This window comes from Camelus dromedarius, chromosome 24, assembly GCF_036321535.1.
Source record: "Camelus dromedarius isolate mCamDro1 chromosome 24, mCamDro1.pat, whole genome shotgun sequence".
NCBI lineage: Eukaryota > Metazoa > Chordata > Mammalia > Artiodactyla > Camelidae > Camelus > Camelus dromedarius.
This window is the reverse complement of record NC_087459.1, coordinates 16,648,490-16,663,754: the sequence shown is the minus strand read 5'-3', so window position 1 is coordinate 16,663,754 and position 15,265 is coordinate 16,648,490. Positions and strand designations below refer to the sequence as shown.

At 32.3% G+C, this 15,265-nt stretch overlaps 1 protein-coding gene across 1 annotated transcript in view; it reads right to left on the bottom strand.

Annotated features, from left to right (window-relative positions):
* The window catches only part of LOC105091159 (phospholipid-transporting ATPase ABCA3), a 75,940-nt gene that overhangs the window by 18,226 nt on the left and 42,449 nt on the right, over positions 1-15,265 (bottom strand). The window contains exons 22-23 of the mRNA XM_031433074.2: positions 11,500-11,674; positions 5,302-5,476 (exon numbers count right to left, since the gene is read on the bottom strand). Of these exons, the coding sequence (XP_031288934.2) occupies positions 5,302-5,476; positions 11,500-11,674 (350 nt within the window). The remainder of the gene's footprint in view (positions 1-5,301; positions 5,477-11,499; positions 11,675-15,265) is intronic.

The following is a 15,265-nucleotide window of genomic DNA, read 5'->3' as shown; positions in this document are numbered from 1 at the left end:
ACATTGATGAAAGAAACTGAAGAAGACATGACAAATTGAAAGATATTTCATGCTCATGGATTGGAAGAATTAACATTGTTAAAACTAGGAGATTGAGCTAATCAGTCAATGGTGGAGACACAACTGATTCATAAAAATACAGTTAATCCAAAAGAAGACATGAAAGGAGGAAAAACCCCACAAAGTATAGATGTGAAAACAATAGAAAATAAAAAGCAAGAATAGTGAGTTTAAGACCAACCACATAAAAATTACATTAGTGATAAGTGTCCTAAATTCTCCTATTAAAAGGCAGAGATTGTCAGATCGAATAGAAAAAGGCAAAGTCAAATATGTTTTCTACAAGAAACCCATTTAAACACAATAATATAAACAAGTTAAAACCAAATAATAAAAAAGAAACATGCAAAACATATACAAAAGATTTGGTAAGCGAGGTTTTACATATATATATATATATATATATATATATATATACGTATATATATGTATATATATATATATATATATATCTCAAAGTAAATTTTAGAGCAGAGCATCACCAGAGATAAAAAAAAAAGGAAACTATATAATGATAAAAGACCAATTCATTAATAGGACCTAATAATCCTAAATGCACATGCATCTAATATCTGAGTCTCTAAATACATAAGGCCAAAACTGAAAAACTAAAGGAGAAATAGGAAAATCCTCTGTCATCCTTAGGGTCTCTAACACTAATCTCTTGACAACTGGTAGAATAGGTTGATAAAAAACAGTAAGGATATAGAACTGAACAATATTATCAAACAACTTGATCTAGTTTACATGTAAAGAATATTGCACCCAAAAAGAGCAGACTATGCTTTCTTTCAAGTACACTAGGAACTTATGTCAAGATAGAGATATATTCTGGGCCATAATATAACTCTTCATAAATTTATGAAGATGGAATAGGTATTCCAAAAACAGTAAAAAAAATTATAGTTAATAGCAGAATGATAGCTAGGTAATTTTGAAATATTTACAAGTTAAACAGCACATTTTGTAAATAACGATACACACAGAAAGAATCAAAAGATATTAGAATGCTTAGAAGATAATAAAATTAAAACACAATGTAACACACTATACCAAAATTTGTAAGATGCAGCTAAAGCAGTGCCTAGGGAGAGAATTATATAAGTAAATATTTATAGTGAGAAGGATAAAACTCTAAATGATCCAAACTTCTACAAGAAGAAACTAGAAATAAAAGTAAAATGAAATAAGTAAACCCCTGAGAAGCAGAAAAAAGTGATAGTGACAAGATATACAGTATATATTTTATATAGTAAAAATGATTTTTTTCTGGTCTCATTCAGGACCTCTCAGTATCATCAGTTTTCATGCCTCCTATCTCCTTTTATCTAGAGCAGTTAGTTTTTCTTATATTTTCATAACCTTAACATTAAAAAGATTTATTTTTAATTGAAGTATAGTTGATTTATAATGCTGTGTTAGTTTAAGGTATAAAGCAAAATGATTCAGTTATACATATACATATATCTATTCTTTTTCAGATTGTTTTCCATTATAGGTTATTAAAAGATACTGAGTTTCCTGTGCTATACAGCACTTCCTTGTTTTTTTTTATCTATTTTATATATAGTAGTGTGTATGTTAATCCCAAAAAAACCTTGAGAAAAATGACAATGAGAACACAACCATACAAAATCTATGGGATGCACAAAAGTGCACACACACACTATCATCCTAGTGCTTCTATTTCTCTGGAGAACCCTAATACAACTGACTACAAGAAACTCACTTTACATTCAAAGGCACAAACTGATTGAAAGTAAAACATGTTAGAAATAAAGAGGGACATTTCATAATGATAAAAGGTTATTCCATCATGAAGGCATAAAATTTTAAACACATATACAGCTAAGAACAGAGTCTCAAAATATATGAGGCATAAAATGGCAGACATGAAAGAGACAATTCAACAATAATAATTGGAGACTTCAGTACCCACTCCCAATTACTAGGAGAACTAAGAAGATGAACCAAACAACACTTTAAACCAACTAGACCTAACAGACATCTTTAGAACACTATATTCAACAATAGCAGAAGATGTATTCTTCTCAAGTGCCCACCGAACATTTTCCAGGACAGACCATATGCTAGGTCATCAAACAAACAAATTTACAGGGATTGAAATAATACAAAGTATGTTCTCTGATGACAATACAATGAAATTTATAAATAACAAAGGAAACACATAAACATGTGGAAATTAAGAAACATTGCAAGATAATCAGTGGATCAAGTAAGAGATAACAAGAGAAATTAGAAAATTCTTTGAGATGAATGAAAATTAAGACATAACAGAACTTATGGAATGCAGTTAAATTAATGCTTAGAGGGAAACTTATAGCTCTAAAAACATATATTTAAAAAATAAAGATCTCAAATCAAGAACATAATTTTCCACATTTAGACACTTGAAAAAGAAGGGCAGGTTAAACCTAAAGCAAACAAAAGGAGGGAAGTAATAAACATTAGAGAAGAAACTAATAAAGTAGAAAATTTAAAAAATAGAGACAACCAATGAACCCAGTTGACTCTCCACAAAGATGAGCAAAATTTACAAAACTTTATCTAGAATGACCAAGATAAATTTTTTTCTTAGAAATAAGGGGATATTATTAATGACTTTATATGAAAATAGAAAGGGATTATAAAGGAACACTATGAACAATTGCAGGCCAAATAAATTAGATAGATGAAATCATAAAGATTTCAAACACAAAAATTACTACAAGTGACTCAAGAAGTAATAGAAAATCTAAATAAATGTATGACAAGTAGAGAGAATTGGTGAATCAGAGAAAAATCACGAAACAGATATTTTGTAGCACTGGTGCAGGTATAGAAATCAGAACCTGCCAGGGAAGTTGGAAGCCAGCCACTTACAACTTGTGGACGGGACTTTGAAGGAAAGCTTGTATAGAGGCATACAGATGGCTATTGTTTCTGCATTAGAGCTTGGTTGCCTGCCAGTTAGCAGGGCAAGCAGTTCGAAGAAGAACTGGATGTAAACTGGGGGAGAGCATGAACAAGCTGGATTCCACTGGCACCTCTATATCTATTTTTCACTGTCACTAATCACAATGATTTTAAGAGAGTAAGGTGTTGCTGCTTAGATTCTGCCTTCAAAATCTCATATGAATTTCTTGTTTGACCAACTCTAAACTGAAACAGTACAAGAAAGGAGGTCTGGAAAATATGGTTCCAGCTTATCCAAGTGGGCATCATGCCTTGGTACATTATAGTCAAACAGGAGGAAATGAAAGATAAACAGAAACTCTTGAAGACACCCAAAGAAAAACATATGTATTTTATAAAACAGAACAATAATTTGAATGACTGCCATATTCTTTTCTGAATTAAAATAAGCCAGAAGACAGTGAAATGACATTGTTAGAAGTGCTGAGAAAAAAACCCAACTACTATTAACCCAGACTTCTGGAAAAAAGCAAAAAAATATACTTCAAGAATAAAAATAAAGATATTTTCAGGTAAATGAAGATGAAGATATTTCTTCTCCAATTTTTCACCAAAATAAATGATGAAAGTTTTCAACTTAAAGGGAAAGGATAGAAGAAAGCTCATATTCAGGAAAGAATGAATGGCACCAGAGATTTTAAATATCTAGGTAACCATAAAAGCATTTTTCCTATTAATTACTTTGAAACAAATGATGTTTTAAGGTAAAATTACAGTATAATTTTTCATGGTTAAAAATGTTAAGGACATATATAGATGTAAGACACATGACAACTATAGCATTAAAAACAGTGAATGGTAGAAACGGACACACAGTTTCATGTTTTCTACATTTTACAATATAAACCCTAAAAAAAAAATTAAGTATATATTTTGTAAACACTATACCAGACACTAAAGGCAATGCAAAGAAACACAGCTAAAAATTCAATTGAAAAATCAAGATGGAATTCCATATATATTCAAGTAATCCAAGGCAAGGCAGGAATGGGAAAGCAGAGACACAAAAAACAGAAGGGACAAACAAACCGAACAATAAAGGTGGTAGATAAAATTTCAACCATATAAATGACTGAACTCTCAGTTTTAGAAGTCAGAGACTACTAGAAAGAATAGCATTAAGACCCAACTACATGCTGTTTACAGTGAGTCACAGAAGTTTGAAAATAACTGGATGTAAAATGATACACCATGCAAATGTAAGCGTAGGAAGACTGGAGGTGCCATGGTAGTACCAGAAGAAACTTATTTGAAGACAAAGAATATTACCAGAGATAGAGTGATATTTTATAATTCAATTCAGGAAGACATACAATAATAAATGTTTATTGATAGATACTTAAAATACATAAAGAAACAATCAACATAATTAAAGGAAGAAATAAATAAACTTACAATCAGGATCAGAATCTTAGACCCTTTTCTTAGCAATTGATAGATCAGTCAGACAAAAATACCAGTTAACAACTAGGTTGTGTAAACAATACCATCAATCACCATAACCTAATTGATATTAATAGGACCTTATAACAAAACAAATGAAAAATGCACTTATTTCAAGTGCACATGGCACATCATGAAGACTGATCATATTCTGAGCTATAGAACAACTATCAATGGATTTTAAAGGATTGAATATAGAATGTTTCTTTAACCATAAAGCAATTAAGTTGACTCAATAATACTGTATCTAGCAAACTCCCAAATATTTGGAAATTAATCTACAGACTTTTAGGTAACCCATGCATCCAAAAAAGAAATCGCAACAGAAAATTAGGAAATACTTTGAACATTTGAGGGCTAGTAATATATAAGAAATCAATTTTTTTCAGGGTACGGCTAGAGCGCTGTTTATAGGGAGATGTTTATTTAGCTTTAAATGTTTATGTATAAGGAAAAAAGAAACACCTAAAGAGAATGCTTCGGGCTTCCCATAAAAAAATCTAGAAGAAAAGGAGAAATGTAAAACAAAAGTGAATAGAAGCAAGGAAATGATAAAAATAAAAACCAAAATAAATCAATGAAAGAGAAAAAGCCAAACAATAGAGAAGGTTAATGGAGACAATTTGGTTCCTTGAAACGAACAAAGTGAATGCAGTTTATTGTAGGTAAATTATACCTCAATAAGTTTTAAGAAAATATATTTCTGTGGACGCATTTTTCTTTTATTCAGTAACTGATATATTCGTATGTAGATACAGGGTTTTTAGGCCCATTGTTCCATTTCCTTAGAGTTATTCTTAAGATCTATGCTTAATTACTCACCTTTCTGAATGTCTTATAGATACCAAAGTAAATGTATTGATTGAAAAATGTTCTTAATTTCCACAAAGTAGTGTCCAAAAACAAAAGCAAGAGAAGAAAAATAAAGCCTGTGGTACTCATCATAATCATATACTTTCCAATCATTTGTTCTTCCATAGAATAAATATTCTTTGCACTATATGAGACTGCAAAAAAAAAAAAAAAAGAGGGAGAGATATCTTACTGTAGAACACTGACACCATAAACAAGGCCTAAGGAGACAATCAAGAGGAAGGAATATAGGATAAAATGAAATATTAGGTTAAATTGAGACAAGTAAAATATTTAGAGTGAGAGAAGTGATTATCTTTTTACAAAAATACCATTTGAACAATGAATTTTGGAGACTGATCTTCATAAATATATGTTAATCAAGTAAGCTTATAAATGTTAATATATTTATGTATATGTTTAATAATGATTGCATGTCATGAAAACTAGGCTTCAAATCATTTCAGAAGTGTGAAACCTTAAACTGACAATTAAAAGAAAGTATTAGAGTGCAAATACCCTAGCAAAAGATAATGTTTATAAAAAGTAAAAATGACCATTAGTTGACACATTTTGAACTTTCTTGAGAAGTTAATGAGAAAAAAGAACAGAATTCCTGTCACAAGAAAATTAGAAAGTCACCCTCCTTTAAAAAAAATTTTAAATGGTTTTATACTTAACAGAAAAATTGCAAAGAGAATATAGAGAATTTCATATACCTGCACTCTTGTTTCCCTAATTATTAACAACATACATTAGTAAGGTACATGTTATAATTAACGAACATTATTATTAATCAAAGTCCCTGATTTATTCAAATTTCCTAGATTTTTAAAATGTAATGTTCTTTTTTTGATCCATGATCCAATGCAGAATCCACATTACATTTAGTATTCATGTCTCTCTAAGTTCCTCTTGGTAGTAATGGTTTCTCAGGTTTTCCTTATTTTTGATGACATTAACAGTTTTGTAAGATGTCTCTCAATTAGGATTTGTCTGATTTTTTTTTTTTTTTGTCATAATTAGACTAGTCTTATTCGGAGGTTTGGGGGAGGAAGATCACAGAGGTAAAGTGCTATTTTTAACTCATCAGAGATAAAAAGAGATACATATGGGTTCTGGTCTTATATTTGGGTCTTTCATCCATTTTGAGTTTATTTTTGTGTATGTTGTGAGAAATGTTGTAATTTCATTCTTTTGTAAGTAGGTTGTCCAATTTTCCCAGCATCACTTATTGAAAAAACTGTCTTTTCTTCCATTTTATATTTTTCTCTTTTTGGTCATAAATTGATTGACCATATGTGCCTGAGTTTATTTCTGGCTTCTCTACTCTGTTCCATTGATCTATACGTCTATTTTTGTGTACGTCACCATACTGTTTTGATTACTGTTGGTGGAAATGTAAATTGGTACATCCACTGTGGAAAATAATGTGAAGGTGCCTCAAGAAATTAAGAATAGAACCACCATATGATCCAGTGATTCCACTCCTGGGTATATACCTGAAGGAAACAAAAACACTAATTTGAAAAGGTACATGCATCCTAATGTTTTTACCAGCATTAAGAATGTTTCATATTTGGCTACTGAACTCTCTTTTTTTAGGATCATATTTTATAAGTTTTTGTAGTTGATGTATAGAGATGCAATTGAACTTTATGTTTGTGTTTATTTTTCATTCATCTACCACATTAAACTCTTACAAAGTCTAATAATTTATAAGGGGATTCTTTTAGATTTCTGCGTAGACCATCACGCCTAGTATTGGTTCATCTTTTCCATTCTTCACACTTTAGAATTATGTTTTAAAAATACTTGATTCATACAGAAGCTTATATGTATAAATTGTAAGCATAATATCATAATGGAATCTATAAACCTAGCTCCCCCAAATGAAAAGTTTCCAAATAATTTGTGAATACTTAATGTTTTCCTTCACTTTTCTATCCTCCAGAGGTAACCACTAAGATGAATCATTTTCTGCATCACTATTTTACATAGATACAAGTGGCCGTCATACACACACACAAATATATATACACGCACATATATATTTCAGTAAATAATATTACAATTTTAAAATTTGAACTTAAAGTAGTATACTATACTCTTGGTAGTCTTCTTGAACTTGTTTTCCCTCCATGTTACAATTTCTAAAATCTGCAAACCTAAAGTGAAATTGAACTAATAGTACAGTAAAGACCACTCCCTCCATGTAGTATCAACACATTTGCTCCCTTGCCTTGCATCCACTGTATGTATATTTCTAGTTAAGTTATCTCTGTGGTTTTTACAAGACTATTTTCTCATGTTTCATTTTTATTTTTTGTCTTGTCATACCTCGTTTTGTATGAATGTTGGCTATCCCTGTTGTGAATTGTTTTGAATTTTCATGGATCATCAAAATAATCATTTTACGGAGTAATGATGATGATTTTGAGCTAATTACTTGGCTGCTTACTTTATGAAAGCTATTTCTGTTGGTAGGGTAAAATAAAGGTTCTGCTGCAGATAGTGGTGGTGGTGGTAGTATGGATATAGTTTTCTGATTCCCTGATAACCTTTTGTTTCTGCAATACACTTAACTTATGCTAGTTTTCCTTCTTTTTATACAACATCAAGTGCCCAAGGGATAATTCTGCCTTCCGACTTGTTCTTCTCAGAACTGTTGCCTTCTCAAGAAGAGGATTTTCCAAAAGTACTGAGATACCAAGTCACAGATGCAAGAAACTCAGAGAATTTAAGCAAAAAAAACAAAAACAAAAACAAAAAACAAAAACCAAAAAACCTCCCAAACCACTGATATACATCATGAAAAGAATACAGACTGAGAATAAATGATTTAAAAACACATGATGTTAGAAAATAAAACCCCCAAATGGATCATGTAGCAGAAAGTAACAAAGAACATAAATTAATGTTAGAAAACAAACAGAATAGAAAGAATCAATAAATATGAAAGACTTTTTTGAAAAGGCTAATATAGTTAATAAACCTCTAGTAATACTGGTCAAGAAAAAAATACAAATGGAAAAAATTAGTAATATCATGAATGAAAATGGGGATATCACTATAGAACTTACAGGTGTTAAAAATACCATGTGATACTATGAGAAAATTTACTCCTATACATTTGAAAATTTAGGTGGAATGAATGATCTTACAAAAACTCTATTAAATCCTCTCTCCAAATTATTAATAGACTACCCAAATGATCTTATCTTTATTAAAGAAATATGATCAATAATTAAAATTCTTCCCAAAGAACATCTCATTGCACAGTTATTCCATTTATTATTTAATTTATTATTTAATATTATAAATTCAGCCTATATAATTCACTATGTAATTTAATAGAATAAATATGTGATTTAGTAGAACAAAAAGAAAAATCATTTACATGTCTCAATAGAAGCAATAAAAAGCATCAGATAAAATTGAAAAATTATTCATAATTGAAAAAACTCTTACCAAACGTGTGATAGAAAGAAACTTCCTTAATCCAGGGAACTGGGATCTTTTGAGTCCCAATTCTGGCTTATAAAAGCTGAGTGACATAGGGGCACAATTTCAGTGGAAAACGTTCACTGTGAAATTGGAACAAAACTGGATGTCTGTTATCACCACTTTGATCCAGTTTCAACTATATATCCTTGACAAAGCAGTCAGTCAAGAACAGGAAATAAATACATATGATTGGAAAAGAAATACACTATTAGCATCTGCTTTGAATGTATACATTGAAAATAAAAAGCAATCTACACATAGATTATTATTTTTAAAATATTTAATTTATTTATTGTTGTATTATTTAATTATTTTATTTTTGTGGGTGGGGGGGGTAGTCAAGTCCATTTGTTTTTAGAGGAGGTACTGGGAGTTGAACCCAGGACCTCGTGCATGCTAAGCATGTGCTCTACCACTTGAGCTATACCCTCCCCCCTCACATAGATTATTAAAGTTAATAAAATAACTTAGCAAGCTTAATATATAAAAATAAACTCTTTTAACTGTATTTCTCTATATCAGCAACAAACAATAAAAATGACACCTCAAAAAGTGATACTATTTATAACAGTATCAGAAGATAGGAAGGAATAAAGCTAACAATATATTTGCATATCTCTAAACCAATAACTACTAAACAGAATTAAGTAAACATAAGGAAGACCTAAGTTAAAAATGGATGGTAGAACTAAATAAGTAAAGGAATGTACCAACTTTACAGATTGTAAAACTAAAAACAGTAAAAATGTTAAATCTTTTTAAATTGTTCTATAAAATTAAAGCAATCTCAGTAAAAATCCTACTAGGTTTGTTTTTCTTGTGTAAAGAAAAGCTAATTCTTAAATGTATATGGAATTGCAAAGTACCATGTTCCAATTTCAAAACTCACTACAAAGCTAAAGTAATCAAGATGGGTGTGGTACTGGCATAAAGATAAACATATATATCAATAGAATACAACTGAGAATCCAGAAATAAACCCATACTTCTAAGGTCAATTGATTTTAACAAAAATGCCAAGTCAATTCAGTGAGGGAAATTCATAGTGCTTTAAATGAAGAGTGATGGAACAACTGGATATCCAAAAGAATCAAGCTGGAACCCTATCATACCTTATGCAAAAATCAACTAAAAACTTAAAATATAACAGCTAAAACTATAAACGTCTTAGGAGAAAACATTGGAGTAAGTCTCTGTGAGTTTTGATTAAGCAGTGATTTGACACCTAAAGTGTACAAGCAATCAAATAAGCAATAGATAAACTGGACTTCATTGAAATTAAAGACGATTGTGCATCAAAGGACACTATCAAGAAAGTAAAAGCCCACAGAATGGGAGAAAATCTTTGCACACCACATAACAGAGAAAGGTCTAGTATCCAGAAATTATAAAGGCAAACAGCCCAATTTAAAAATGGGCAAAGAATTTGAATAGACATTTCTACAAAGAAGACATACAAATGGACAATAAGCACATGAAAAGATGTTCAATATCACTGATCATTAAAGAAATGAAAATTGAAACAACAATGAGATACAATTTCACACCTACTAGGAAGGCTAGAATAATAATTAAAAAGGAAAATGACAATTGTTAGAGAGGATCTGGAGAAGCTGGAAGCCTGCTGCATTACTGTACAGAAACAGTCCCAGGTTCTATGGACACTCAGTAATAGCATGGCTTTCCAAGTCACTAAATTTTACATTTAACTTTTCCTTTCCATTTTTTTCCACATTGTCCCACCCCTGAAAGTTTACCGTCCTATAGTTTAGAACTGTTTGAATACACAACTTCCCTTTGAGGTCACCGACTACTGTTCTAGGTAGGACTTGGCTTACTAAGTACTACTCCTTCCTTTCTCACTCTCCTCACTCTTGACAAAATAAGATATTTTAAGAATTATCTAATAAATGACAGAGTGACACCCTTAGGGATTTCTGAGTTTAAGATGAATTTTTATCCTTTTCATTTACCCAGATCTGCAGTACTGTTCTTCTTCTTTCTGCCTCTCTTCCCCCATCCTACTGCTCTTTATCATCCCATCACTACATCCCAACTTTTATCTATTTATTTAAAACAGTTGAGTTCCTCCATGTTTTAAATACTATATTAGACACTAAGGGGTGGAATTTTTTATCCATTCCTTCAAATAAGTTGTGGGCAGGTAAGTGTGTGTGATTGTGAGGGGTGATGGTGGTGGGAGGTAACAGAAGTAAATACAATGCAATTATGATACAAATTTGTCCCCTGGAGGTTCTTTCCTGTAGGTGAACTGCATTATGCAATGGAAGAACCTACACTTTGAATCCCGGTTCTGGTCCGTAAAAGTTGTGTGACATGAGGCATAGAGTCAGATTCCTCAAAATGAATATAAACACAGATAACTTGAGATCATAAAGATTTAACATCATGAATGTAAAGTTACCAGGTGGTTGATTATTAGTAGCTCTGACTTCTGTATCTGATGACTACTTTACACTTACCTTGGATTTGCCTTTGAGGCATCATTATATTTACAAAGGCTTTTCCTCAGTCCTGTAAAACAATGCGTACTGAACATGTGTCCTGACTTTCTTGTTTGCAATAAGGGCAGATTCCCCACATCTTTCATGGGCTGAGCCTGGGACTAATTTCCTAGAGACTTAGGAACCCTCAAGATACTTACTTGCTTTACTACAATTTAAGTGGGCAGGAGGTTTTTCTGCGGAGCACCATTTCTTCATCTGGTAGAAAGTAAAATAACCAGCAATGCACTTCCCAAGGTTGTAATTGGGAAATAGCAGTAATACATTAAATATGAAGTTTCTGGTGGCATTTGACATGCCATGTTGAACTTCTAAAAAAAAAAAAAGATAAAATTAGGTTTCATTATAGGAAATAAAGTATCCCCAGGACAACAAATCCCCCAATGATGATCAAACCAAGCTCAAGAGATTAAAAACCAGATGATTATATTTGAAAAACACTAATTACTTTCCAGTAAGTTTGTTCCAGCTGATATCTGGTGTCACAGTTTGTGTTGATGATTGCAGAGTTCTGAAAAGTATTTTTGGTGAAGTCCACATAATATGTCTTCCTGGTAACTGATATGAACAGGAAACTACTATTGTCTGTTTTTCACATTTCTAATCCTAATTGGTCAATTAAAGGAGTAAAGCAGAGGTGTGAGAGATAGCCTAGAACTCAACAGTACCAAACAGGTAGGGAAACTACAACATATTTGAGAGTAGAACAATCTTCAAAGAAACCAGCTGAGATAATGAATGTCTCTCCTCCAAAGAATGCATTTAATATCAATAATAATTTGAGACTAAATTCCTAGAGATATGAATGTGCTTAATTTATGAACTGCCATATTGAATTTTGATAATCACTTCAGGTTTTTGGGAAAAAGATAAAAGGCTAGTTAGAGAGAAAGTTCTTGAGCAAAGACAGATGGCCCAGTATTGAAAGCTCAAGTGTCAAAGACATGGTAGTTCTGTCCTATGTAGATCTTGACAAAGAAATAATTGATCCAGATTAAAGAATTCTGGTTGTTGGTCACTCGAACAGATGCCCAAAGTGGCACTAATTATGCCCAGACTAGCACTTTCTAGTCGAACTTCTCATGATTATGGAAAAGCTCTGTAGCTGTGCCAATACACACATGTGGCTATGGAGCATTTGAAATGTGGCTAATGTGGCTACGGAACTGAATTTTAAATTGCACTTAATTTCAATAAATTTAAGTTTAAATTGCCAATGGGGCTGGTGTCTACCATATTACATAGTATATAGAAACAGTCTAATATCTTTTGACTTATACCTGTAGCTGTCATAAATATCTTCTCACTTCCAAAGAGTAAAGATCTTTCTAGGTGAGGAAGAGAAACAGAGTATCTTATCTGTCAAAGGGATGAATGCCTCTTTGGGGATGGGGAAAGGTAAAAACTGACAAAAAGGTGTTATTGAAAATAATTATCATCCACTTCAGCATGGGTGCTGTACGTTCAGAACGGAGTATCAGTCAACTAAATTGTAAACTACTGTAAACGACTGGTGTGGCCACCTTGATGTATACCTATGTAATATGAATTCTTTTTACAGAACTCTAGGGAAAGCTATGTTTTACATGTGCTCTTTTGGCTTGCCCCGGCATCTGTTATTCATACGCTGGTAATAGTGCCCCAGATTTTATAGCATTTATGAATAATGGTAGTTTCTTTCTAGTCTGCTTATATTTTATTTATTTTTCTACATAATAGAATTGACAATAACAGTCACACTCATCTAGTTCCTCATTTTTAAAGGGAACTCTTTACTAAGCCACTATTGAATGTTGTATTTGCGATTGAGTTTTGCATATGCATTTGCCCTTTATAAAGTCAGTTACATTTCCCCTAGTCTCAGTTACTAAGAAATTTTATTATATATCATTGATTTTTTTGCTACTGAGATGATTGTTTCCCCCACTAGTTCATTAAGATAGGAATTATATTTATAGATTTTCTAATATGAAAGCAACCTTCTTAGATTCAGTTTACCAATCTTTTGTTTAGAATTTTCGAACTCATGTTTATGAATTAAATTAGTTTATGATAATCTTGTCAGATTATGGCATTAGGCTTTTGCTAATCTCATAGAAGGGGTTGAAAGTACTAGCATGTTCTTTTCTGTGCTACCTGGAAGAATATATAGAACTCACCAACAGTGTTATCTATGCTTTGTTTTCTTTGTGAAAATAATTTAATTATTAATTACTTCAATGCTTGTAATACAATTCAAATTTTCTAAGACCTCTTAAATCAGATTTAGTAATTGCACTTTTTCTAGAAATGGAAAATTTTACTTGAAGTTTTTACATTTGTTATCCTAACTTTATCATATCCTCTTATTTTTCATTGGTGTAACATTACATATAATACATGTACATATATATATACACATGTGTATGTAACAACTAGACATATAAAACATTTGTATACCTAACATTTATTTATTTTATCTTCATCATCTCACCATTTTGCCAATTTTATCCCCCCAACTAGTTGATTAGGGGCTCTGAGGGTATACTCTGTTGTATATTTACTTTCCATTTGGTTAAGTTTTGCTCTTATTTGTTCTTTACTTATACTTTTTGTGTTTATTATGATATTATTTTTCTAACTATTTTAAGTTGGATGGTTTGTTAGTTAGGTTTTAGCCTTTTCACTGTTAATAGTTAAAGCTATAAAATCTCTCTTTAGCTTCAAGGGTCCCTGCGATCCCTAGCCCTAGATACAAGGGGTGGGCCAGAGCTGGCTGCCCGGGCCAGGCAGAGGGACGGGACTGACTGTGCAGAGGCAGCCTCAGGGGGCTGGAGTGTGTTGTGCACCATGGCTGGGAGTGTATACAGGACAGAATAGACTCTGTCACCCATTAAAAAAAAAAAAAGCAACACTGCTGGTGCGAGTTGGAGGGAGGGGACAACGCAGCTGGGCCATAGTCTCTGTCTGCACGCCCGTGGCACCATCACTGGTGCATTCTCTGGAGAAGAGAGGCAGGGCTCAGCTATAGCCACCATATTTGCTGGTGCGCGGCTCCCAGGTGGAGGTGAGGTTGAAACATGACTCCGTACCCAGGGGCTTTGCAACTTCATAGGTAGGACTGAGATTTGTTTATACCCCAGGCAGAGGGGACCGTTTTGCTCCTCGGGTGTATCTCTAAGATAAACAGGCAAGGAGTTCTGGCACACAGTGGAGGCATATTATATATGTATACTGTACATACGCAGTACATGCATATATATGCTCTATTATTTATTATATATTTCTATGATATAGATTCTATATTTTTGCACAAATACTTGGGATTCTGTTACTATTTAAATATCTTAAACATACCTATGTTAGATTCTGTTCTAAAACCTCTCAAAGCTTAAAATTTGCAGGTCTGATTCTGAGTCTACAGTTTGCGGTTTTTTGCTACCATGAGCTCTTAAGATCTGTTTCTTTGTTCTTTTAACTTGATCTCGGGTTATCTGGAAAACTTAGCTGTGGGACTACTTTGAAGTCTTGGAATTGTGTATACCTTTGCCACTCACCTGGAGACACAGCCAACTGAGGTTATTTACAATAAATGATCAGATTATGTTTTTTGGCTTACACGGGCACTATAATTTCAGGATCCAAGCTTACATGAGTACTTGCAAGTAGTTACAAGTTCCAAAGGAAACCACTGTGCCTTAGTCTAGTGCCAAATCCAAACTCTGCAGATTTCCTTTCCATGCCCGATTGTGGCATTGGTTAAATTTTGTTCGCCCTTGTAATGAGCACCTAGCCGTTTGAACTTCCAATTTTAGACAGGAATCTAACTAAGCCATTGTTGTATTTCTATACTTTTCATTCTAATCTCTGTTTCTTACAACTTATGGAAATAGAAAATTAAGGTCATCAGATCCTGTCAAAAA